The sequence below is a fragment of the Callorhinus ursinus genome, unplaced genomic scaffold (genome assembly GCF_003265705.2).
Source record: "Callorhinus ursinus isolate GAN/ISIS: 27379988/994484 unplaced genomic scaffold, GSC_fseal_2.0 scaffold39, whole genome shotgun sequence".
NCBI classification, from domain to species: Eukaryota; Metazoa; Chordata; class Mammalia; order Carnivora; family Otariidae; genus Callorhinus; species Callorhinus ursinus.
In genome coordinates, this window is record NW_027397101.1 from 6,635,200 (window position 1) to 6,662,818 (window position 27,619).

A 27,619-nucleotide genomic window follows, 5' to 3' on the forward strand; every position below is an offset into this window, starting at 1 on the left:
GGCACCTGGGTGGCTCAGTTGGTTGAGCATCTGCCTTCAGCTCAGGTCATGATCCCAGGGTCCTGGGATGGAGCCCCACGTTGGGCTCCCTGCTCAGGGGGGAGTCTGCTTCTCCCTCCTCCTCTGCTTGTCCTCGTGGTCTCTCTCAAATAAATAAAATCTTAAAAAAAAAAAAGAATGAACATGTACTCTAAACTGTAAATTAAAATAAATTTTTATTCAAAGCATCTTTTAAAATTACAGCATCTTTATTCTTATGCTGTTATCTCTGCCAAACTACAACTGAGCCATCTGAAGCATAAAACACTTCAAAAATTTGAATGTAAACCACATTTTTAAAACAAAAAGCAGTCTTAACACACCTCAAATTTTAGATGCCACTCTATTTCATCCAAGTATATAGCTTATATCAAAAAAGAACATTTTAAATATTTCTATAGTAATTGTAATAATTTCTTAAACTTCCAATTATACAAATAAAAAATGTTTGTGAATATAACTATTATAGTTGACAAAGGCTGACCAGAAAAAAACAAAAACCCTTACTTTTGAAGGCCTTAAATTTTATTATCCATGAATTGGGAAGTATTTGTATTTTTTAATACAATTTTACTGCCCTTCCTTCTTTAGGTAAGTTCATCAAATTTTAAATTCCCCAAGACTGATAAGTGTTGCTTTTCATAGTTCATTTAAGTTATATTTGAGAGGAAAAATTCTAGAGAAAATGATGAAACCTAAACCATGAAAATTCTGATGCTACAGTCTCTCTTACTGTGTTTATAAGTGCTGCAAGTTAAAATTCTATATACCAGATTACAAACAAAATTCTTAGACCATTACAAATATAAATTCTCTTATTACAAAAAAGAATCCCTCAAGATTTGTAATTTACTGTACAGAGGAATTACATTTTTAAAGTATGTCCTCATTCATACACATTATTTGTTACTATCATCTTTCACACTTTTGCTTCTTTCCAAGACATTTACATACCACCCCTTCCCCATGGCTACACATTTTAAACTACCTGTGTACTGCAACACGCTGGAATTTTTGGATAAAGCCTACATTTTAGATAATGTTTAAACTACATCCGTAGGCTACTACTTCAAAAAGAAAAAAAAAAAGCGCTGAAGAGCCCATACTTCCCTCTATTACTCTGAGGTTTACTCCAATTAAGCAATCTATCAAATTAAATTTCTGCTTAAACAAAGTTTAAATGGTGGAGGTTTATGCCTACACATAAAGGAGGTGAACTGCTCAGGTCTTGATTTTTCTGTTCATGCTTCAGTATATAAAGTGGTATTTAAAAACTTCATCTATTTGGAAAAATGGCTTAAAACCACCACACAAGTTAACACACTTGCAGTTGAAACTATTCCAGAAACCTACTTATTTGAGTAGCTAATATTTTCTGCAGTGTTTAACTGATAACTAAATTTAGTGAACACAAAATAGCTTGGCATGTTATTCTGAAGTAAAGCAAGAAGGTGGCTTTATGCACTGAAAATATAAATAAGAGGCTTCCATTTGCTAATAATTCTAAACAAGCAGTACAATTAAAATTTAGTGTTTGCTAACAAAAGATCTAAAACAGTTCACTACAAAACCACCCTGTAGGTGTCCCTTTTATCAATAAAAATCCAAGTGCCAAATCTCATTACAGGGCCCATAATATTAAAAAACAAAACAAAACAAAACCAATTACCAAGTTACCTAGACTTTGCAAGATTAATCACTTATTTTCAGCAAATGAGAAATATGCAATGTGCAAAAAGTTCCCAAGTTAACATAATAGGGATGCCAAGTGCTTTTCAAACCTAAACATCATAGTGAGTTGTAAAGCCTCAGAAAGATAGAATAAGACTGATATTACTCCAATTCTGAAAATTCTCAACTACTGTGCATCTTACCAAGATCCTCAAAAATCTCTTCTCTTCCAAAGTCCATAACTTAGAACATCTTCCAAAATAGTCAGTTTTCCACTTCTCAATAGGCACACTATTTTGCAATTTAAAAATACATATCTTACACACATATCTTATACTTTCTGGCTTGCTTCAGTGTTTACAGTATTGTTAAACATACTAATATACATTGTTAAAAATGATCTTATAAATAATCTATTTCAACGTTCTTTGGCTACATGTACCATTCTGTTTTTTCATATAAGTGTCTTATTCAGAAAGTGCTTCCTGTGAGAACTGCTTCCAATGAATGCATTAAACTTGCAAAATCTAGCTTCCCACAATATGTCTTTTTCTACCCTGTACTAAAAGTCCCATATTTACAAAATATTTTAAACTTTACAACAAATCCATTACCATATAAAAAAAGTGCAATTCTCTCTTACCCCATGTTATGGGGCAATGACATTCTTCATAAATTTCTACAGAATAGCAGCCTATGATAAGCAAATAAGGTGCTTAGCTTATGCCCAAGGATCTACTTTTTAAGTATGCTGGGCAGTACTTTTGTACAGTGGAAGAGTCAGTGTCCAGGCTACTGGCGGAGTGGCGCTCCAGTCAGGTTGGCGAGCTCTATGAGAGCAAGGGCTCCGTGCAGGCGCTCCCGCTGCTCCTGCAGCCGGCGCTGGGCACCGCGCTTCTCATCGTCCTCCTCGTCGGACTGAAGATATTCCAGAGGGTCCTGCTGCTCCTGATCGGCCTTCTGAACGAGTTTTCCTTTCAAGGTGGGGGCGCGCTGCTCTCTCGTTTCCCAATACCTGTATGAAACACACGTACGTTAGCTGTATGTACACACGACCTTTTCAAATGTTTGATTTTTCTTTTGAGAACAGGTTCTTCACCACAGTATTACCTTTTCTGCATTTTACTTTATAAAGCTATAAAATAATTTCCCATACATTACATGTATTTCCTATTATAGAGGAAAAAGTTCAAGGTCAAGAAATTGAGGGACTTGCTCAGATTTCCAAAAATCAAAAATTGGCAGTTCTGGGTCTTCTACTCCATTCTCTAGTCAAGGGTTTTCGCCAATAAACAACAGCTGCCTTTAAGATCATATGTGAAGTGGACTACAGTAAAATACACAATAGTAGAACAAACGTTATATGTCAATTACACCTCAGTAAAGAAATAAACTTTTAAAAAGTAGAATAACCATTAGAAACCTATTTATCCTATTCACAGAGGGATGGTGACTTCTGACAGAGTTAACTATGAGAAACTTGAAACCCACAAAATATGACAGATTAGTATCTGTAACACACACAGCTTATTCAAAAATTTATGAGGCAGCACCATTATTCTATTACATAGCCAACTGATAATTTCCTAGAAAAAATGTTCCACCTTTAGGTAAGTGAAGAAAGGCATATTTAAAGAGCAGTAGCACTCCATACAAAAATGTCCCATACAAAGACCTGTATATTAACACCATAGCTTTATTTATAATAGACAAAAACAACTCAAATGCCCAGCCACAGGTGAATGAACAAATAGGCTGAGGTGTATCCATACAATGGATTACATTGTAAGAAGGAATGAACCTAGGGTTGTAAGGTGACAGATGGTAGCTACACTTGAGGTGAACAAACATAATGTATAGACTTGGCAAATCACTATGTTGTATACCTGAAACTAATGTAACATTGTGTGCCAACTATACCTCAAGTAAAAAAAAAAACTAAACTGGGGGGAAAAAAAAAGCATAAACTATTGATACAGTCAACAACATGGTTGAATTACAAAATAATTACATTGAGTAAAAGAAGCCAGACAACAGAAGTACATACTGTATGACTCCATTCGTATAAAAATCTAGAAAATGCAAACTAGTTTACAGTAACAGAAAGCTGTTGTCTGAGGAACAAGAAAGCAGGGAAGGGCAGGAGTGATGAGTTACAAAGAGGCACGAGGAAACTTTTGGAAGTGATGGATATGTTCACCATCTTGATTGTGATGATGGTTTCACAGGTGTACACATATGTCAAAACATATCAAATTGTACACTTTAAATGTATAGAATCTATCGTTGTATCAATTGTACCTCAGTAAAGCTGTTTTTAAAATTACACACACAAAAATAATACAACTACTAGATTTCAGGAAATCCAGACATCTCAAACTGGAAAAATTTGGTCGATACTCAAAGGTATAAAAAAAGACATACAAATAGTTCAGTGTCACTTCAAGGACAACTAGGAACAGAGAACAGCAAAGAAGCTTAGCAAGGTCAGCTGGCACCAGGCAATCAAGGACTTTGAATGCCATAACAAAGGGTTTAGACTTTACACTGAGTAGAATCCACCAGTCTGTCACTGAGCAGATAGGAGAAAGGGAGATGAAGGCAAAATGACCAAGAAGTTTCTGACTTGGACAAAATTAGAGTTAATGGGGTGGTGGAGGCCAGGCAGGAGGAAGAAGGAGGGAGGAAGTGATGCAGTAAACAAGACAAACATAATGCTTCCCCAAGTGGAGCTTCCGGTCCAGCAGGGAGGATAGACACTGAACAAATAAATGTGTGATGAAGGTTTTGAAAGAGAAAACACAGTGTGCTGTAAAAGCATCTATTAAGTTGGTCTAACCTTGTTTGTTCTGGGGGTTAGTGAGCAGGTTAGGGAAGGACTTGCTGAAGCAATGTTCAACCCCGGGAAGAAATGAAGAAAGAGCAGAGTGGCTAAATGATGAGGAAAGCGGCATTGTGCGCAGAGGGAGCAGGGAGCAGAGACCTGGGAGCCCCACTGAGAGTGGGGCTGACAAACAGGAGGCCCAGGAGCTGCGTTGCCAGAGGGAGGCAGAGCCACGGCAGAGGGATTGGATTCCAGACTTGATCCTAAGTGCAGAGGAACCCGAAGAAGTAGGGAGGGTCCCAAAGAGCTGATGCTAGTTTGTACACAATAAATGACTACTTAAATCAAGATACCTTTAGAGAAATTTTTTTATACTGGCCCCCTTGTTGCCATTAAAAAAAAAAATTTAAACTGGGTGCTTTGTAGAACTTTACTTTAGAAGAACCTCTAGCCTATATCCCAGTAATAATCAGCACATATCTAATACAAAGAAAATGAAGAGAGGCTGCACTGTGGAATAATACAAAAACATACAAAACATTCTTAGAAAATGAGGAAAATTCTTGCTTTTAAAATAAATTGTGGGCTGGGCACTCAGACTAATTAATATCATGTATTTGTTTTCTATCACACACCAGATCCTCGTGCCACTCCTAACAATTCTGTGGCTTAAGGAAATAAAGCACCATTTCAAGTTATTTTATAAAATGTGTATAAAAGCAACTTATTTAAAATGAGAGAACTGTCGAAGCTCCCAACATCAACCCATGCGCTGGGCGGAATTCTGCAGCGGAGTGCAGGGAGAACCTTACTTTGCCAACCACTCGGCAGCAGCCTGGTTGTCCACAGCCTGGTGCTTACTGAGGGCATCTGTGGGCTCCTCTCGTTTCAGCCTGGCATAAGGGTGCTTCGGACAGTGGCGGTTTGCATGGGTGAATCTGCTTAGGCAGCCTTCAAAACATAGAGGGAAACACTTATCAGAATCTGGACATCCAGCAGACATGGAAAATGTTCAGTTTCCCTGGTATCCAAGAAAAGTAAATTAAAACCATGGGATTTAGCATTCTATAACTTGGAGGAGGGAAAAAACCACCCTAAGGGGAAGCAGTTCCTTCACCTCTTAGTCATGGCAACACAAAGGCATCAACCCCACCAGAAAGTGATTTATTAGCAAAAATGGTCAAAACCTCTGACCTAAGAATTCCATTCTTGGAATCGATTGGAAGGAAACATCCCGTAAGATGAACAAAGCTTTACGGAGGAAGCCATGCCCCTCAGCTTTGTTGGCAACGAACAAATTTTAAAAACAAATTTCAATATCCAACATTGAGGCAATCATTGTACATATGCTTAAGCAAATAAAAGTGTGTAAACATTTGTTTTGTTCTGTTTTAATTTAAATTTTAGTTGGTTAACATACAGTGTAATATTGGTTTCTGGAGAAAAGAGTGTAGACATTTGTAACAACTGACAACAACCAAGAGAACCACAGAGCAACAGCACAAACCTATACTGAATTTCAGCTATAACTATGTAAAAATGTGCATAAGGAAAACACCTCAAGAAATTCTGATAGGAGATTTAGAAAATCACTTAAGAAAAGTGGTAAGAAATTACTAACAGTGGCAGTAAAGTGGAAAATTTCCCCCTTTGTTGAAAATTTAGACAATGAAGTGTTTCCTTCAATTTAATAGTTAAAAAGTTTAAAACCAAAATAAAAGCCTACTATAAAGGCTGTATTTACTTTTATAGATCTTTCTACCACCTCTAACTGAATATATTATTATTTTTCTAAGTAATCTCTCTGCCCATCACGGGGCTCAAACTCCCAACCTCAAGATCAAGAGCCACATGCTCTGCCAACTGAGCCAGCCAGGTGCCTCCTGAATATACTATTTTTAACTGCCCCTGAAGATTTTAATCTAAAAAGAATATTTTATTTAAAAATCAATCATTTCCCAGAAAATGAGCATGGATCACAATTTAGAAAGAGAGCTTAGGATGTTTTATAAAATTTACATCAAAAGCTCTCCTCCTAAAAAAACCTCAAGTAAAAGATATTTTAACTTTTAACTCACAGCCAGTTCTTACATAAACTTAAGTCCTAACACCATACCATTTTCTGAACAAACAAAAGGTTTCTCTCCGGTGTGAAGACGCTGATGTGTTTTGAGCTGTCCACTTTGAACAAAGGCTTTTCCACAGTCTGGATAGTCACACAGATAGGGTCTCTCGCCTAAGTAGACAAATATTATGTATTATTTCTGAGACAATACGGTGAGAAGAGGAAGGGACAGAGAGAATCAACCTCTATATAGGTTGTGACTCCTAACAATCAAACATGTCACGGTGTCTCATGTCAAAGCCGCAGTGCTGGTGCTAACAGCATCACTTCTAAGCTACCGAGCAGCTCTCCACTGGGAGGCACTGGAATAATGTCCTTGGGCCTTGACTTTTTAGGTTCCCGGCTTGAAAGCCTTAACGTTATCTTTGGCTTATCCGGTCATTTTTCTCCCCATTATCCAAGCACTAGCTCTCCCACTCTTGCTTTCCCACTGCAACTTTCCCCGGTCAGACTGGCAGCCCCTCCCACCCAGAAGGAACCCTCGCTGCCCGCTCTATTCCCTGTACAGTACTTCTGGAGTGAATGACACGGAACACTTGCTTTTGTCATATGAACTACCCCCTAAATCACTTCAAACCCTACGACACCCCTTGAACAAGTGAAAATGATCTGCTTTCACTGGTCCCCTAATACCTCTACTGTAGCTACTGGGTTAGAGGGCGGTGTTTATCTTTACTTCACTCCTGAGATTCATTCCATAAGGCTGGTCCTCATCTCATTCTACTTGGAAATCCAATCTTCTCTGCCCGTTCAGATCTTCCCAGCGCTGTAGGTTCTCAGTGAGATTCCTCCTACCTCCCTGCTACCTCCAAGTAATTGCAATATGTATCCCTTCACGAATCAGTAACCACTGTTATTTATGTACCCTGGTACTCTCCTGATACAAAGATGTATAATACTTTGTACTCCACTGCAATTCATACATACAACACAGGGCTAGGGTTGAGAAAGTGACTAAAAATATTGTTCAACTATAATTAAACTTATTATTTTTTGAAAAACCATTCTTTGATCAACAACTATGCACAGGTCCTTCCTATATGATTCAAAGAACAGTAACAAATCCTCCCTAGTTTCTCATTATTTAGAAATGTAGTAAATGATTGTGATAGTTAAACACAAATTAATAAAATACAGGATATGGGGGGGTATTTAAAATAGTAAGAGAAAAGTTTCTGACAAAGCATTTACATACTGGGGCTTAGCCATACCATGCAGATCTTGGGCTCAGTTCTCTGGCATACAGCATAGCAGGCCAAGGCCTGAAAGTATTGGGGTGACATATGGTAGACTGGTGATAGATCAGGCCTGAGACTCGGGAATCTTATCATTATGCCAAAGAGTCCTGAACCTTATCTACAGTGGCAACACATACTTTATGGCCTCTGAACCAGTTATCTGGCGGTATTTCAGACTAATTAGATTGAAAAAAATCTGAAAATTCTCAAAACCAGATATTTCAGTTAGTAGTGGTTTTACTGAATGGTACCTAAAGTCAAAACCTCTTGGCCACCTTAGTTTATAACAACTCAAAATTAAACCTTTTTCAGGGATTTAACTAAGAAAACTATATTCTAGCATATTACTAAAATGTATCTTTTCAAAAACAAAAACAAAAACTGGGTGGTGACCATAAACACAGTGGAAAACAATAGGCAACTAAGGCTTAAAAGCCCAAACTCTAGACCAGTACTGCCCAATGGAAATATAATGTGAACCACTTCTAGTAACCACATTACAAAAGCAAAAAGAAACAGGTGAAATTAATTTTGAAAACATTTTATTTACCCCAATATATCTAAAATATTATAATTTCAATATGTAATCAATATCAAAGTCATTAAGGACATTGTTTACTCTTTTTCATACTAAGCATGTTTTACACATGTTGCCCATCTCAATTAGACTAGCCAAATTTCAAGTGCTCAAGAGCCACATGTGCTACTGTATTGGCCAGCATCACCCTAGACTCAAGGGTGTGGGAGGTTATAAGGCAGTGGTCATTGCTTTTTTGGTGCCTCAGTGTCCTCATCTGTAAATTATTAAATACCATTATTAGAACCAAAAGGCTCCTTCTTCTGGGGCCAACTTTCTCTATGGAAAGAACAAGGGCCCCTCTGTTATTTCTTTGCTCTCTCTATGGTATTTATAATATAAGTATAGTTTCTCCACACAAAGAGAGATATGATAGTCCTGGGATAGCTACCTACAGTACATTTAATTCTGAAAAATTATACTTCACTTCAGATTAGATAGCTAGGTCAAACATTCTGATGGCACACTAAGGATTCTAGAAATTCTGCTAAAACACTTGACTTGACACATAGTGTGTTAGTATTTGACCTACAAATCAGTTTTAACTGAAGGGCATATCAAGTAAAATTCAGGTAGGTAGAATGATAGAACTAAATTTAGCAATAACATTCCTATGACAACTAGATTAATTACCATGATACCTTTAGAAGTCACATGGTATCAATGTTAAGAAAACCATTCCTTCCTACAAAAAAGAAATGGACTATACAATGCCTGTTTGAAAAAACTTCACAATAAGAAAATATAAAGCAACTAAAATATTAATTTATGGGCCCAAAATCAAATCGGCTTTAAATATTACTTCTACTCAACTTACCTGTATGAGTCCTTTTGTGAGCCTGGAGTGATTTCTCCCGTGGAAACACCCTATTACAGATGTTACAACGGATTCTGCTGGATGAATGCTCTCCTTCATTTATTAGATCCCGGACAGTATCTGCTCTGGGTCTACCACGTCGGATTCCATCCTATTAACAGTTTGTATAAACATTAATGTAATTTCTTGGACCCACTCATTAAAGTAAAATATCATAATAAATCATTTTTTAAATTCTTGAGTGACATCAGTGAACATGGTAGAGTAGGTAGTTCCAAAGGCCCATCCCACCACAGATCACTGAAAAATTGAGCAAACTGTCAAAATCACCTTTATTACAACTCCAGAAAATAGTTAGAGATTTACAGCAACTCAGTCAACACTGAACCAAGAAACAGGCAATTTGAAACAGTAGGAAAGCTTTGCAGCATTTTTACTGCTTGCCCTTGCCTCTCCCTGTGGCCCACAGTAGTCTTAAAGAGCCTTCATTCTCAATATGGGAACTTAGTCCCTGGCTACAGAGACAGCGAAGCAGACCTGATTCTAAAAGACTTGTGTTTGTCTGTCTTGACCTGTCTGAGGGCTACTTGAAGAACTGACACAAAGTGTTTGTCTTTTGTTTTACCTAACTTAGAACTCTCCTTGGGCAAAAAGCAGTTAAACAGAGGGCATTGCTCAAAAACTTTTTAAGGCCAAGAGTTAAGTTACTGTCCCCTGGGGCAAAAGATTTCAATTGAGACAAAAGGACACATCAAAAGCCTGGGAGGTAAAGCTGGAGAGAGAGTTTCTTTGGGAAATTAGTGCATTGAAAAGTGCCCTGATATCCTAAAGATAAAAATTTAGAAAGCCACACACTTAGCCAGGGCAGGAAGCAGGCTCAGAACAGACCCATAAGACCCTAAGCTTTCACCTCTGACTGGTCCTCTGCTAGGCACAAGCAGGAAATGAAGACTAAGGCAGAGCTGTAATGAGTCTAAGCATTAAAGGAGAGCTACAACACAGAGCCATTTCTGCAGTCAGGAGTTTCTTCCCTTTCAATTTTTGGCTCCAGGCATTCAAGAAAATCTCTAGCAATGTTAAGCTGACTACAAGCTAATGAAACAGAAATTTAGAGAACAAATACAACAAAGACTAGAGTTTATAAAAATAGTTTGAAAAATTCACAAAACAAATAACTACAACCCGCAGCACACAACAAAAACTCTGAGGAAGGAGAAGAATCTGATTTCCAGAGTCACAACATTACAATATTCAAAACATCCCATTTTCAACAAAATGTTATAAACATGTAAAGAAACAAAAGTATGGTCCATACACAGGAGAAATTAATAGAAACAGACCATGAGGAAGTAGACACTGGTCTTACTAGACAAAGACTTTAAATGAACAGTCTCAAATATGCCGAGAGAGGTAATGGAAACCATGGACAAAGGACAAAAGGAAAAACAGGAGAACACTTTCAATAAACAGAAAATAACAATAAAGAAACAAATTAAAAGGGGTGCTTGGGTGACTCGGTTGAGCATCCAACTCCTGATTTTGCCTCAGGTCATGATCTCCCGGTCTTGAGATCAAGCCCCACATCAGGCTCTGCACTCGGCAGGGAGTCTGCTTGAGATTCTTTCCTTCTGCCCCTTCTCCTGCTCGCACTCTCTCTCTCTCTCTAAAATAAATAAATAAATCTTAAAAAAAATTATAAAAAGAAACCAAATAGAGATTCTGGAGCTAAAACTTACAATAAACGAAATGAAAAAATTCACTAGAGAATCTGAATGGCAGATTTCACTGTCAGGAAGAATCAACAAATTTGAAGACAGGTCAATTGAAAATATCCAGTCTGAGGAACTGAAAGAGAAAAGAATGGACAGAGCCTAAGACACCTGTAGGACATCAAGTATCTTAGTCCATTTGGGCTACTATAACAAAATACCACAGACTGGGTAACTTAGAAGCAACAGAAATGTATTTCTCACAGTTCTGGAGGCTAGGAAGCCAAGATCAAGGCACCAGTGTGGTCAGGTGAGGGCCCTGGCTGGCACCCTCTAGCTGTGTGTTCACACTGGAGCTCTCTGGAGCCTTTTTCAAAAAGGCTCTAATCCCCTTCAAGAGGACTCCACCCTCATGACATAAGCACCTCCCAAAGGCTCTAACTCCTAACACCATCATCTTTGAGGGTCAGGATTTTATCACACAAATTTTGGGGTATACAAACACTCAGACCACAGTATCAAGCATACCAACATACACATCATTAGAAACCCAGAAGGCAAAAGAAAAATGGGTGAAAGAATATTTGAAGAAATAATGGATGAAAACTTCCCAAATTTGGTAAGATATAAGTCTAAACATCCAAGAAGCTCAATGAACTTCAAGAAGAATAAACACAAAGAAAGATACCCACTGAGACACAGTAGGTCAAAATGTCAAAAGACAAAAGGCAGAGAATCTTGAAAACAGGAGAAGCAATTCATCAGGCACAAGGAGTCCTCAATAAGATTAACAGCTGATTTCTCAGGAGAAACTATAGAAAGCAGTAGGATGACATGTTTAAAGTGCTGAAATTAAACAAAAGTCAACCAGTAATCTTACATCCAACAAAATTATCCTTCAAAAATGAAGAATAAATTCAGACATTCCCAGATAAACATAAGCTGAGAGAGTTCATGGCTAGTAGACCTGCCCTACAATAAATGGAAAGGGAGTTCTTCAGGCAGAAATGAAAGGGCACTAGACAGAAACTCAAAGCCATACAAAGAAATAAGTAACACTGATAAAGGTAATTACATAAGTAAATACAAATGCCAAAAGTGTTATATTTTTGGCTCATAACTCCTCTTTTTCTCCTATATAATTTAAAAGACAAATAAATGCCAGGTGCACCTGGCTGGCTCAATCAGAGGAGCATTCGACTCATGATCTCAGGGTTGTGAGTTCAAGCTCCATGTTGGAGGTAGAGATTACATAAATAAACAAACTTTTTAAGAAAAAATAAATGTCACATGTATTTAAAAAATTACAAATCCATGTTAATGGGAACATAATATAAGAAGATGTAATTTGTGACTATAACAAAGAGGGACAGATAGAGCTGCATAGGAGCAGAGTTTTTGTACACTATTGTAGCTAAGGTGGTCCTAATTAAAAATAGATTGTTTTAAGTCTACGAGATTAATTGAAATTCCCAGGGTCATTGCTTAAAAAAAAAAAAAAACCTAAAAATCAAAAGAGGAAACAAGAATGAAAATAGTATACTACAAAAAATAAAACAAAATAAACACAAAGAAGGCAGGCAGTAAGAGAGGAATTGAGAAACCAAATAGGTATAAGACATATACAAAACAAATAACAAAATACCAAAAGTAAGTTCTTCCTTAACAGTATTCACTTTAAATGTAAATAGATTAAATTTGCCTATTAAAAGGTAGAAATTAGCAAAATTGATTTTTTTAAAAAAATGATCCAACTATATGCTGCCTACAACAGACTTCTTTAAATCCAAAAACACAAATAGGTTAAAAGAGAAAGGATGGAGGGGCTCCTGGATGGCTCAGTCAAAAGAGCATGCAACTCATGATCTCAGGGTGGTGAGTTCAAGCCCCACCTTGGGCTTAGAGCTTATTTTAAGAGAGAGAGAGAGAGAGAGAGAGAGAGAGAGAAAGGATGAAAAAAGGGATAACAATTATAAACACTCACTCACCTAACAACAGAGCCCCCAAAATGTATGAAGCAAAAATTGACAGAATCTAGAGGTCAAAATAGGTGGAGACTTTCACTTTTAATAATAGATAGGACAACCAGACAGGTCAACAAAGATATAGAAGACTTGAACAACACCCCAAGCCAACTAGACCTAATACATATACAGAACACTCCACAGCAAAATATGCATTTTTCTCAAGCGCACATGGAATATTCCCAAGGAAATACCGTATGTTAGGCCAAAAGCAAGTACTGATAAATTTTACAAGACTGAAATCATCCAAAATATCTTCTGTGACAAACATGGAATGAAACTATAAATCAAAAAACCAAAAGAAAAATGGAAAATTCACAAGTAGGTGAAAATTAAACACAGTCTTGAACAGCCAGTGGGTCAAAGAAGAAATCACAAGGAAAATTCAAAAATACCCTGACACAAATGAAAACAAAAACACAATATTATCAAAACTTAGGGGATACAGTTCTTGGATCAGAGGGCTTAATAGATGATAACAATGCTACCCAAAGTGATGTACAGATTTAGTGCAATCCCTATTAAAATTCAAAGGCTTTTTTTTTTCAGAAATGGAAAAAGTGATCCTCCAACTCATATAAAATTACAAGAGACTCCAAATAACCAAACAATATTTAAAAAGAGCAAAGCAGAAGGACACACATGTCTATATTTCAAAACTTACTACAAAGCAGCAACAATCAAGATAGTGTGGTCCTGGCATAAGGAAAGACACGTAGACCAGTGAAACAGAATTGAGAGGCAAGAAATAGTCCTTATCTACGGCAAACTTATTTTCAACAAGGGTGCCAAGAACATTCAATGGGTAAAGAATTGTCTCTTCAACAAATGGTTCTGAGATAACTGCATTTCTACATACAAAAGAATGAAGTTGGATCCCTACCTCACATGATATTAAAAAAATAACTCAAGGGGTGCCTGGCTGGCTCAGTCAGAAGAGCATGCAACTCTTGATCTCAGGATAGTGAGTCTGAGCCCCACACTGGATACAGAGATTAATTAAATGAATAAATAAACAAAAAAAAATTTACCAGGGCACCTGGATGGCTCAGTCAGTTGAGCATTCAACTCTTGGTTTCGGCTCAGGTCATGACCTCCTGCTTGAGGAGTCTCTGCCTTTGCCCCTCTCCCCACTCACATGTACTCTCTAAAATAAATAAATCTTTAAAAAAAAAATTAAAGTGCATCATGAACCAAAATGTGAGAGCTAAAACTCTAAAACTCTTCAAAGAAAACAGGGATAAATGTTCATGAGCTTAGATGTGGCAATGGATTCTCAAATATGGCATCAAAAACATAAGCATCAAAAAAAAAAAAAATAAGCATCGGGGTGCCTGGGTGGCTCAGTTGATTAAGCATCTACCTTCCGACCTTCGGCTCAGGTCATGATCCCAGGGTCCTGGGATCGAGCCCCACATCGGGCTCCTTGCTCCGCAGGAAGCCTGCTTCTCCCTCTCCCACTCCCCCTGCTTGTGTTTCCTCTCTCGCTGTGTCTCTCTCTGTTTAGAAATAAATAAAATCAATTTATTTATTTATAAATAAAATCTTTAAAAAACAAAAAAAAAACAAAAAAAAACATAAGCATCAAAAGAATAAATAAGCTGGCCTTAAAGTTACAAAATATTTGCATGTCAAAGGACATTCTCCAGAAAGTGAAAAGACAACCTTACAGAACAGGAGATTAATCTTTGCAAATTATATATCTGATAAGGGTCTAGTATCCAGGATATTTTAAGAACTCTTAACATTCAACAACAAAAAGACAAAAAACCCAACTTAAAAATGGGTAAAAATCAGGGTGCCTAGGTGGCTCAGTCAATTAAGCATTGGACTCCTGATCTCAGGGTGGTGGGAGTAAGCCCCATCTCGGGCTCTGTGCACAGCGGGGAGCTGCTTGAGATTTTCTCCCTCTGCCCTCCCCTCCTCCAAAATAAATAAATAAATCTTTTTTTAAAAAATGGGTAAAAATCTTAAATAGGAATTTCTCCAAAGGTGTTATGCAAATGGGCAGCAAGCTCAAGAAAAGATGCCCAAAATCATTAAAGAAATGCAAATCAAAATCAATGAGGTCAATTATCTCAATAAAGCTTGACCAAAAAAATTAATTTTTAAAAAAAGGACAGTAAGACACTTCACACCAACTAGATTATACTAAAACAAAGAAATAGGAAATAAAAGTAGTTTTTGGCAAAAAAGTAGAGAAATTGGAGTCCTCAAAAATTGCTAATGAGAATATAAATTGGTTCAGCCACTATGGAAAAAATAATTTGAAGTGTGGTATAATGTCATATATATATATATACACAGCCAATGGATGTTAATCAGCAATAGAAATGATATATGCTACAGGGTAGATGAACCTCAAAAACAGTATGCTAAGTGAAAGAAGCCAGACACAAAAGGCCACATATTGTATGATTCCATGTAATGAAATATCCAGGGTAGTTAAGTGCATAGAGACAGAAAACAGATTGGTTTCCAGAGACTGCATGTGGTGGGGAATAGGGAGTAACTACTTAATGAGTACAGGGCTTTCTTTGGAGGTAATGAAAATGTTTTGAAAAAATTTTTGGAGGTAATGAAAATATGTAGGTGGTAGTTGCACAACATTGTGAATTACTAAATGTCACTTAATTACACCTTAAAATGGTTAATTTTATGTTATGTGAATTTCACCTCAATTTTGCTTAAAAACTAAGGAATCTGAATATACTATGGATGTTAGTCAATAAGCAATGTATCAATTTGGTTCATTAATTGTAACACATATTCCATGCTAATATAAGGTGTTAGCAATGTGAAAACTGGATATGTGATTTATGGGAACACCCTGTACTATCTTAACTTTTCCATACATCTAGAACTAACCTAAAATAAACATGCACTTGAAAAAAAGTCTTTCTCATTTTCCAGGTTAGGTTAAATTTTACACATACAAGTTACATGAAAAATGATAAAAGGATTATGTACAACTACATCCAAAATGAAGATGCTTTTACTGCCTGCAATATAAAAAACCTAAAGTCTTCCAAATGCTTACAAACATCAGGCCAAAACCTTGATGGATAACAATAAGCTCCAGGAAAAATCCATTCAGTCAATTTTCACTTTGAAAGAAAAGCCCAATCTCAACACGGATGAGTTATCTTATAGGATAAGTCATGTTTAAAAAATTCTTAGATATTAAAATCTATTTCCATAACAATCAACAGATGGAAGCAATCTAAATGTACATTGGCAGATGGATGAAGAAAAGGTAGCATATACAATACAATGGAAAATTATTCAGCCTTAAAAAAAGAATCCTGCCAGGTGCTATGACATGATGAACCTTAAAAACACCATGCTAACTGAAATAAGCCATTACAAAAAAATACATACACACACACACACCACAAACAAATTCCATATGATTCCACTTATATAAGGTAGAATTAACCAAACTCTCAGAAACAGAAAATAGAACGGTAGTTGCTAGGGACTGTGGGGAGAGAGGAAAGGGGAGTTCAATGGGTATAGAGTTCAATTTTGCAAGATTAATAAGATCCTGAGATCTGTTACACAACAATGTGCATATAGTTAACACCAAAAAATGATTAAGATGGTAAATTTTGTTACATTTTTTGCCACCACAAGAAAAAAAAAGCAACGTGGAAAGGCACTACAGCACATAACACTGTAAAAATATTCACTGCCCCTGTCTCACTCTGTGTGGGTACCAATGAGGCGAATTTGACCACATGACTTCCTTTGGCCAATAAAATGTGAGTGGAAATTATATGTATATAAGCAAAAGCCTTAAAAGCCATCACATGGTTCCTTTTCATCTCTCTTTTCTCTCTGCCTTGAGAACCAAATGTCCCAGGTAGGGGATGTTCCTTCTGGGTCCCAGAATAAATAGGACAAGGCACATACCTGCAGTCAACCCACCCAAGACATATAACATGAACCATGAATAGGCTGAGACTGGGATTTTTAAGTTTGTATTCTACAGCACGCTTTAGTTTAAACTAACTGACTAAGGCACTTTGTCTTTTGGGGTTTTATTGTTGTTGTTTTTAAAGATTTTATTTATTTATTTGACACAGAGAAAGAGAGAGAGCACAAGCAGGGGAGGGGCAGAGGGAGTGGGAGAAGCAGGCTCCCCACCAAGCAAGGAGCCCGATGTGGGGCTCGATCCCAGGACTCCGAGATCACGACCTGAGCCGAAGGCAGACGCTTAAGACTGTGCCACCCAGGTGCCCCACACACTTTGTTGATAAGTATTTGTTGACAGGATAAAAATCTCATCAATTCTTTGTTGATACTGAAATTGCCAAAAGAGATACATAATTGATGTCTTTCCTCAACATTATATAACTCTTTAAGAAGTTTCCATTTATGGTGCGCCTGGGTGGCTCAGTTGGTTAAGTGTCTGCCTTGGGCTCAGGTCATGATCCTGGAGTTCCAGCATCGAGCCCCGCATCAGGCTCCCTGCTCAGCAAGAAGTCTGCTTCTCCCTCTGCCCTTCGCCCAACTCATGCCCTCTCTCTCACTCTCCCTCTCTCAAATAAATAAAATCTTTAAAAAAAAAAAAAAAGGAGTTTCCATTTATAATGAAGCTAGGAATTGGCAAGGCCCTGGACCTTGACTTACTCATGTTTAAGTCCAAAATAGCAAATCTACTTGCAGCAATTATTGGCTGTTTTCAAATACTTTCACCTTCACCTTTACTTCTTGGCTTTGATTCTCACTAGTTACATTTAGCTCTAGTCTTGCTTGCTAAAACTGTTAACCCAGAGTTAGCAAAAAAAGATCTAACCAGGAGTAAAATTGGAGAATTCATTTCCATCATTTATTGAGCCACAATAATTGGATTGTTGCTGGTTATGTTTATATAATTCCTTTAAATCTTGTTTTAAAAATGTAAAATGCAGAATAAATAAATAATCTAAGATTCATAAAAATAGCAGGTGATCCTGTTAAGAAATGAAACATGAAATCAGGTTAATTAAAAACCTTAGTGATATAATTCCTCTGCCATGAAAGGATCTTTTCCTAATATTTTTTAAATACATAAAAATGCAAATGCAAAAAAAAATGAAATTGGACCACTTCCTTACAGCATACACAAAAATAAACTCAAAATGTATTAAGGACCTATATGTGAGACGTGAAACTATAAAATTCTTAGAAGAAAACATAGGCAGTAATTTCTTTGACAGTGGTTATAGAAACATTTTTCTAGATATGTCTCCTAAGGCAAGGGAAGCAAAAGAAAAATTAAACTATTGGGACTACACCAAAATTAAAAGCTTTTGCACAATGAAGGAAATCATCAACAAAACCAAAAGGCAACCTACTGAACGGGAAAAGATATCTGCAAATGATATATCTAATAAGGGGTTACTATCCAAAATATATAAGAAACTTAATAAACTCAATACCCCCAAAAAAATCTGATTAAAAATGGGCAGAGAACCTGTTTAGACATTTTTCCAAAGACATACAAATGGCCAACAGACAAATGAAAAGATGCTCAACATCACTATTCATCAGGAAAATATAAATTAAAAACACAGTGAGACATCATTTTACCCTTGTCAGAATGGCTAAAATCAAACAGACAAGAAATACCAAGTGTTGGCATGGATGAAGAAAAAAAGGAACACTATTAGTGGGAATGCAAATGGGTGCAGCTACTGTGGAAAATAGTACAGAAGCTCCTCAAAAAAATAAAAATAGAATTACCATCTGATCCAAGAATTCCACTACTAGATATTTAACCAAAGAAAACAAAAACACTAATTCAAAAAGATATATGCACCTATGTATATTGCAGAATTATTTACAATAGCCAAGATATGGAAGCAAATCAAGTGTCTATCCAGATGAATGGATAAAGATGTCTTACACACACACACACACACACACACACACACACACACAAAATGGAACATACTCAGCCATTAAAAAGAACGAAATCTTGCCATCTGCAACAACATGGATGGACCCAGAGGGCATAACATTAAATTAAGTAAATCAGAGAAAGACAAATACCATATGATTTCACTCATATGTGAAATTTATGAAACATAACAAAGAAAAAAAAGACAAAAAAACAGATTCTTAAATACAGAGAACGAACTGGTCATTGCCAGCAGGAGGTAGGTAGGATGGGTGAAATAGATAAAAGGGATTAAGATTACACTTATCTTGATAAGCACTGAGAAATGTATAGAGTTGTTGAATCATTATAGTGTATACCTGAAACTAATAACACTGTAGGTTAATTATATTTAAAAAAAAAAAAAAAACCTTAATGTTACAACTCCTGTGCCATGAAAGAATCTTTTCCCAGTATTTTTTAAAGATTTTGTTTATTTATTAGAGAGAGAGAGAGAGCGCCGGGAGAGGAAGAGGGAAAGAAACCTAAGCAGACTCCTCGCTGAGCGTGGAGCCAACTTGGGGCTCGATCTCATAACCCTGAGATCAGGATCTGAGCTGAAACCCAGAGTCTGACGCTAAGCCAAATGAGCCACCCAGGCACCCCTCCCAGTATTTTTAAATACATAAAAACATACTGTTGTTTCTATTATACTTTGAAATAACTGATTAGTTAATATCAAAATTTTTTGGTTATCCATTACTATTTTGTGTTTCTAGTAAAAAAAAAAAAAACTATTTTCAAGCATGTTTAATGGGGGGGGTTGACTATTTTAAAAGTTAACAATTTGCTTCCCAGTGCATTTTCCAAATGAGAAAGAGAGCTAAAAAAATACAATATAATACAACAGCCTAGCCAGATACAGGTAAGGCTTCACTGAGTTTATCATTTCAACTGAGAAAATTAAGTAAGGCAAGTAATCATCTCATGCCCTAAACAAGTGAATAAAGAGCATCTTTTAACCATACATACAACAATAAGCTGTGTTACTTAAAGAAGGTTCTTTTCATTTTGGCCTTAGCAATAAAGCCATGTTTCTAGGTAAATTTTGACAATAACAGAGTGTTAACTAACTCATCAGCAATCAAGTATACCTGTAGTCTGACACACTAATCTTGTCAGGACAGCTTGATGGTTCACAAGAGAAAGTAAAGCGAACAAGAAATGCAACACAGGGATGCCTGGGTGGCTCAGTTGGTTAAGCATCTGCCTCCAGGGCGCCTGGGTGGCTCAGTTGGTTAAGCGACTGCCTTCGGCTCAGGTCATGATCCTGGAGTCCCGGGATCGAGTCCCACATCGGGCTCCCTGCTCAGCAGGGAGTCTGCTTCTCCCTCTGACCCTCTTCCCTCTCGTGCTCTTTCTCATTCTCTCTCTCTCAAATAAATAAATAAAATCTTTAAAAAAAAAAAATCTTTAAAAAAAAAAAAAAGCATCTGCCTCCAGCTCAGGCCATGATTGCAGGGTCCTGGGATCGAGTCCCACATGGACTTCTTGCTCAGCAGGGAGCCTGCTTCTCCCTCTGCCTGCCGCTCCCCCTGCTTGTGCTCTCTCTCTCTCTCTGACAAATAAATAAATAAAATCTTTAAAAAAAAAAATGCAACACATTCTATTATGTGGCAACTACTGTGAAATAAGCTACTAGAAAGAAGCAAAATGATTAAACTGCCAAAAATATTTGCATACTTTGGTAAATTTTTCAGACAGAATTTTAGTACCACTGGAAGGTAGATTAGTGATTTTCAAAGTGTTTTCTGAAATCATACATGATAAATGTTTTGAGTTTTCAATGTCAATAACTATCTTTAAAAAGTTATTTAATAAAATTTGGGTTATTTCTTAAGCCACTTTGAATAATGTACATTTACCGAGATTTTAGAAAAAGTTATATTCAGGGCGCCTGGGTGGCTCAGTTGTTAAGCGTCTGCCTTCGGCTCAGGTCATGATTCCAGGTCCTGGGATCGAGCCCCGCATCGGGCTCCCTGCTCGGCGGGAAGCCTGCTTCTCCCTCTCCCACTCCCTCTGCTTGTTTTCCCTCTCTCACTGTGCCTCTCTCTGTCAAATAAATAAATAAAATCTTTAAAAAAAAATTTTTTAAAAGTTATATTCAAACTGGGTATTCATGTGATGACCAAAAAAACTAAAAGTCCTTGTCACATTTTTATACAAAGTAAAATTTAAATAAAATGCACAAACACAACCTAGAAGGAAAAGAAAAATAGGTCTCAGAGGAAGGCATATGTACCTTGACAAGAAAATGAAAAAAATGTAATTGATCACATTTCCCTTTTCAAATTCAGGTGTTTTTTTTTTTTTAAGATTTTATTTTTTGACAGAGAGAGACACAGCAAGAAAGGGAACACAAGCAGGGGGGGTGGGAGAGGGAGAAGTAGGCTTCCTGTGGAGCAGGGAGTCCAATGCGGGGCTCGATCACAGGACCCTGGGATCATAACCAGAGCTGAAGGCAGACATTTAACAACTGAGCCACCCAGGCGCCCCTCAAATTCAGGTTTAGATCCAAATATCCTTTGGCTTTCATATCTGCTTCCTCATTCTATCCCCCACCTTGACCTATCTGTACAACTTTCTGAGTCTTAATTTGCATTTGTCTGCTGTATTTTGTGTATCCTCATAAAGCATTTCAGTTGAGATACATATAGGTGTAAATAATGTGCATTTCATAAATCTGCTTTCATCAGCTAGGTACTATAAAAATAATAAGTAAACCCCTAAAGTCAATTCACACATGATATATAGAGGAGCAATATCATGTAGGGATTAAGAACAAGGGCTCTGGAAGGTTCCAATCAGTTCTGCCATTTACCATATGATGTTAACTAAACTTAATCTTGGGGATTCTTTTCTCTAATTCCTCCTTGTTCATCTGGTAAACAAGATAAATTAATTAAAGAATTCAAAACACTCAACACAGAATCCAGCATTTTGTTATGCCAGGCAATAAATGGTTGCTACTATATTAACATGTTTAACATGGTGCTGATCAAAATTATATGTACTAATCTGCTATTTGTAAGACTATGTGCAGTGTTCAGGTGACAGAAAGGGTGGGTGGGATAGGCAGCTGGCAAGTCCTGAAAAGTGAATGGTATTTGAGGCCATGCACAGAGAAGCCGAACCACACAGGTCCCACAGTGAAGAAGTAACCTCGTGAACATAGTCTGAGTAGAGAGGGTACAAGGTGCAGAGGCTTGGAAATAACCTATAGCAGAGAGAAATTAGTCCTGCTCCCTTCCGCCCCTCCTGGAATTCTACAAACGAAGAGAAGATAGTGCTAATATATAATTATACCCCGACAGTACTAAGCAATCTTGTGATGAAGGGCCAAAATAAATTGGTAGATGACGCCTGTTCTCCCCACAGGCAGGGGAGGCAGCGTAGGGCAGGAACAAACAAGGGAGCAAGTAAGAGCTGACACTTGATGTGAGGGTCTCAGATGTTAACATCTCCCCTGGGAGCAGTGGCAACGAACAGACAATAAACAAACACAAATGTTGTCCTTAAATTCACAGCCATTACTGCCTCTAACCTGTATACTGAGAAAAGGGGCTAGGGGGAAACATGTTACTGGTCTCCCATCTTTCCATAAAGTAAACGGATTCAGTCAGCACAATTCACCCACGATGCATGTAGAGATAAAGAACTACAAGTACTTTAGAGAAACAAAACGAAGTAAAGGGGGATGAAACCCTCTATCTGTAGCCTAGAGTATACTGATCACAAATGAAACTGGTTAACATCCTTAAATAAAAGTATATTCCAGACCTTTCCCCTCAAGATGGGAAAGCTTAATGAATGAATTTTTGGAGCTGTAGTTGGATTTCTTCATTAACTAAAGGACAAGTTAAAATCAATTCATCTAATAATTTTGAAATATGACTGTGAGGAGAAAAAAATGAAATACAAAACAGCCTTTTCACTTTTTCATATTCTTCATAATTTCTAGTATTATTTTACCTCTGAAAAGAGGTAGACAACAGAAGAATTAAAATTCAAACCCATGCAGTGTGTGAGCAACTTTTATGCAAGGTTTGTGAAGATAAGTCTCTTTTAGGCCAAAAAGAACATACCTGTAAATTTCATTTATCTATTATATTAATCTTCTGGGATAACCCAAAATTAGATTGTTATTATTAACAAAATAATAAATGTAAAATCTTCCACAATTATTTGTGCATGTATGCCATTATTATTCTTAACTATAAAACCTAATTTTTTTAAAGGCTAAGTATGTTAACACAGGAAAATATCTAGACTACTAAACCATCTTTTTTTTTTTAAGATTTTATTTATTTATTCATGAAAGAGAGAGAGAGAGAGAGGCAGAGGGAGAAGCAGGCTCCCGAGGAGCAGGGAGCCCGATGCGGGACTTGATCCCATCTTGCTACCTAGTGACAGCAGCAGTGATTGTTTCCTTCAGAAACTCACTCAGCACTGTTATATTTCCACTGCTTGTCTTTTCAAATTTCTACTGTTTCAAATTTTTACTGAAGTGCCCCTTCAAGAGTTGAAAGGGTGTCAAAGCACAGTTTTATAACTTTGTAGTTATAATATATATACAGTAGTTAATAATAATGCCACTAGTAACAAAGTGTGTATCAATTTCCTCAGGGCTCAAAACACATGGAGTTTCAACATCTTTGCTACTGCATGTAAACTTGTTTCAATTTATAGATACAGTATTACCAATATAGGCACTTATCCACTGATTTACTTGTTTTATCTTTAGTCAACTGCTTATCTGACATAACCATTTAACAAAGAACCTGAATATTAATCTTATATTAACACAATTCATTAATTACACAAATATTTACCAAGCATTTTTATTCAGCGTTTAGAATGTGCGGTATTAAAGTTGAACAGTCTTCCAGAGAAAAATGATGCCTGCCCTCTAGGAGCTTACAGTCTATAGAGATAACTGTATGTCAGCAGAGAGGCACTCTGAATACATGCTTCAGGATCAGGAGCCACAAAAACTCGACCGTAGTCCCAGCTCTCTCCCACTACCTAGCTGTGTGACCTTGGGGAGGCCCCTTCACCAATCCCTGTAAGGCTTAGTCACCCGATCCGTAAAATGTAGACTTGAACCAAAACCAGGTAGTCACATCTTGCTCAGCTCTAAACAGTCTTAGAGTGCGAGCAATTCGAGGTTAACGACAACAGCGTCCCAGTCCACTGTGTGCTCTCAGGAACTAGCAAAGTAGTACGCTGAATGAATGAGAGGCAGAGAAGGCCCAACTTCTAAGATTCCCCTAAGTCCCTTCTCGCTCTTCGGCCATCTCTGCAGGCCATCTCTGTAGGGCCGGGGTATCTGCACTGATGGAGCAGAATCTACGCAAACCCCTCCCTTCCTGCACCCAGAGGAACAGCTGAAGGCCCGCAGCTCCTCCAATCCCTCTCTGGCCAGACAAGACTCAGAGGTCAGCAGTGTTCGTACAGCGGCGGACCTGCCTCCTCCGCGACCCCACACTGAGCGGTCGCTCAACTGCACCTGCTGCGGAGTCGCCTCCCGGCCAGCCGCCTCCCCTCCGCTAGCGTCACGTGACCGCCGCCCCGCCTCCCCACCCCGCGGGGACCCGATTTTTGGCGCGCGGCAGTGACGTCAGCGTCCTGTCACCCGCCCCCGCCGCGGCCGGAGCGACCTCACGTTTTAAACTCGGCCCCGCCCCACCCGCCGCGTCCGCGGGCGCTGCCGGCTCCCGGGCAGCGCCGTTAACGGGCCCTGGCTGCCTCGCGCCCCTCCTGCCCGCCCACGCTGCTCACCTTGAGGTGGCCGCTGTCCGGACTGCTCGCTTCCTCCTCGTCCTCACCTCCCGAGGCGGCGGCGGAGGCGGCGGGCGGGGGCGCGCCTCGGCCTCGCAGACCCGGGTGCTCGGCGGCGGCGGCGGCGGCGGGCAAGGCGGCCGAGGCGGCGCCCCCCGCGACCCCGGGGCTGAGCGTCACGTTGTGCGCGTTCTCGCCCCAGCGCCACGGATACACCATGAAGTCGCTGAAGCCGGGGCTGGTGGGGATGAGCGGCGGCGGCGGCTCCGGCTCCCCACCGCCGCCGCACGTGGGCTTGATCGGGGTCGTCCTGATGACCGACACCAGCACCCGCTTTGGGGAGTCGTGGCAGAAGATGACGGGCGGCGGCTGCGGCGGGTTGTCCGCCATCGGCGCCTCCATGCCCCGGATCATCGCCCGGCCCCGATCCGCAGCTCCGGCAGCCGCACTCCCTGAGCCCTGGTTTGGCCCTTCGCTCCGCTCGCCCGCGCTGCTCCCGAGTCGCCGGCGCTCAGTCCCGCCGGCTCATGGCTGGCGGACGTTTCCCGGAATCCTCTTGCGCGGCGGCCAGCGAAGGAACTGAGCGGCTCGGTCGGCACTTCGCGGCCAGCGCCAGACCCCCAACCCTGGGTCAGGCCCGCCCTCCCCTCTTTGTACTCCCCAACGCAGGCTGCAGCGGCGGGAAGCTGCGGCCGGCCTGCCTTTCGGTGACAGGAAAGCAGGACGTGCTGCGCCGAGCCCCCGAAAATAACAACCTGCCGCCTGGGTCACTGCTCCCGCTTTTCCCGCGTTACATTTCGCGCCTGGGCGGAACCAATCACCGCTAGGCCCCTGCCCGCTGGCCGCAGCGACGAGTGACAGGTCGCGCGAGCCAATGGCCGGGCCTGGACTTCTTTCTAGCCGAGTGAGGCGGAGCCGAGCCTGCGCGCGGGTCCTTTCTGCCACGCCATTGGTCGCCGTTCTTATATTTTTTTTTTTCCTGCCTCGAGGGCCAACTGCGTTCGAAACTCCGGGGGAGCGCGCGACAACGGCACTGGCCCAGACACACCCGCCAGGAGCCCCGCCCCCGCCGTCCTTATGCGCGGGTTGTCAGTGTCGGGGGCGCGGGCAGGGGAGGGAGGCGAGAGAGTTACTGATTGGAGGGGCATCGGCGAGGGGGCGAGGCCGGGGGCTGTCGTTGACCGGCGGGGGCGCGCGCCTGCCAGCGCCTCCCGTCCTCCCCGCCTGCCTGTGGCTGTTGGGCCGCGGTTCCCGCGCGCCCGGAGTTTAAAGGGCTCGGGCCCCCGCCGCCCGCCCCGCCCCCGGCTCCCTCCACCCGTTCTGCGGGACGCAGGCCTTCCTACTGCTCGTCTCTCTAGTAGACGCCCAAAGGTGCCTAGTTTGCTAGCCGGCTCCGTCTGCCCAGCCGTTGACTTCGCTGACGTCCCCCAACGTCCCCCCCCGACTCCAGGCTGAGGTGGGCATCAGCCCTGGCCTTCGCCCTCCCGGGCCTCGATGTCCCCTCTATAAATGGCGTAATTAAAGTGGTCTCCGAACTCCCCATGTGCTGCTCACAGTGCGGAGGGGACATGAACGTAGGCATGTGTTTGCTCTCACACCCGGACCGACACCCCGAGGACCCCTGCCCCCTTCTGGGGCTGTTTTCACGCCATCCCGGAGCCTGCCTTCATTCCCGCGTCTGGATGGGCGTGGAGCTCTAGGCGCCGCGGAGTTTTCTGGTCGTTCCAGATTCCTCTGTCCGTTCTCGCTCAGGGATCCCGCCCCGCACTAGAGGGATGCTGGAAGACTGGGTTAGTCTGACACCCACTGAGCGCCAGTGGGGCTCAGAAACACCACGCAGCAAAGGATGGGGCAAAATGGAATGTCCAGCCTCACATTTCACTAGAATGTGAAAGAAGTGACTGTGTCTGTTTTGTTCTTTGATACATTGCCAGGGCCCAGCCTGACTCATGGTAAGCCTTCAATAAATATTTGTTGAATGAATGAATGAATATCCAGTAGTTAGGGTTTCAATTGGTGATTAAATTGGAACATGTCTCTATAATAGATGGCTGAGTAGTGCGTGTAAGAGAGACACACACAAATACACAGCTATGGCTAAATTAATTTAGCCACAACTGTTAAAAAACAAATTTAACCTATATGAACAACTTCTAAGATACATTTCAAGTGATAAAAAAGAAAACATGGAACTGTATAATTTCATTCCTGCAAAAAAAAAAGTGGGGAAAGAATATAAATTTCTTACTTTTAGATATACAAAATATCTCTAACAAGATACACAAGAAACTGATATATCAGTTGACTCCAAGAAAGGGATATGTGACTAAGAAAAAGATTTCAAAAGATACATGTACCTCTTTGTATCTATTGCACTTTGAACCAAGTGAAAGTATCTTTTCAATAAAATTGCCTGTAGCTACCATTTCCTGGAGGCCTACTATAATGGCATTTGTCTGCTGATAAACATATACAATAATATGGATGCGTGATTTACTTACATTCTACTACTCTCAATTCTGTGATGTAGTTATTACTATTCCCATTTTACAGATGAGGAAATTTGTCCAAGGTCTCATAACCCAATAACTGAAATATAGAGGCCAGGTTTTCTGGCCTCTGAAAACTGCCTATGGATTATACCTCTTTGAGTCTGCTGAACAAAAGGAAGAAGGCACTGAAAAATGGGACCCCCATATTTCTGAGAACTGTTTCTCATATTTAAAACCTTCAAATTTTAGGGGTTAAATCCAATTTGATTATTTTAATAGTTGATGTGGAAACCTGAAAGTTGATTTCATTATTCACTTAATAAATTATGTTTTTACAATTTAATGCCAAATGACTGCACCATGTACTTCTGGAAGGGAAATATAACACATCCATTT

General features: G+C 39.7%; 1 protein-coding gene across 1 annotated transcript; it reads right to left on the reverse strand.

Moving 5' to 3' along the window:
• Positions 1-196: 196 nt before the first annotated feature.
• ZNF367 (zinc finger protein 367) lies at positions 197-27,619 on the reverse strand. Its single transcript, XM_025851704.2, has 5 exons — positions 24,732-27,619; positions 9,292-9,442; positions 6,651-6,770; positions 5,347-5,485; positions 197-2,725 (listed from the first exon to the last, which is right to left on the reverse strand). Exons 1-5 carry the CDS (start codon positions 25,143-25,145, stop codon positions 2,503-2,505), a joined length of 1,047 nt encoding a protein of 348 aa, XP_025707489.2. The 5' UTR covers positions 25,146-27,619; the 3' UTR covers positions 197-2,502.

What these genes read in the sequence shown, in the direction of transcription:
- ZNF367 (XM_025851704.2), bottom strand. Translation starts at nt 25,145, where the DNA reads ATGATCCGGGGCATGGAGGCGCCGATGGCGGACAACCCGCCGCAGCCG. An exon ending in TTTTGTTTGTTCAGAAAATG is followed by an intron (nt 5,486 to 6,650) that starts GTATGGTGTTAG and finishes TATGTTTTGAAG; the next exon opens with GCTGCCTAAGCAGATTCACC. An exon ending in GCTGCCGAGTGGTTGGCAAA is followed by an intron (nt 2,726 to 5,346) that starts GTAAGGTTCTCC and finishes TGTTTCATACAG; the next exon opens with GTATTGGGAAACGAGAGAGC.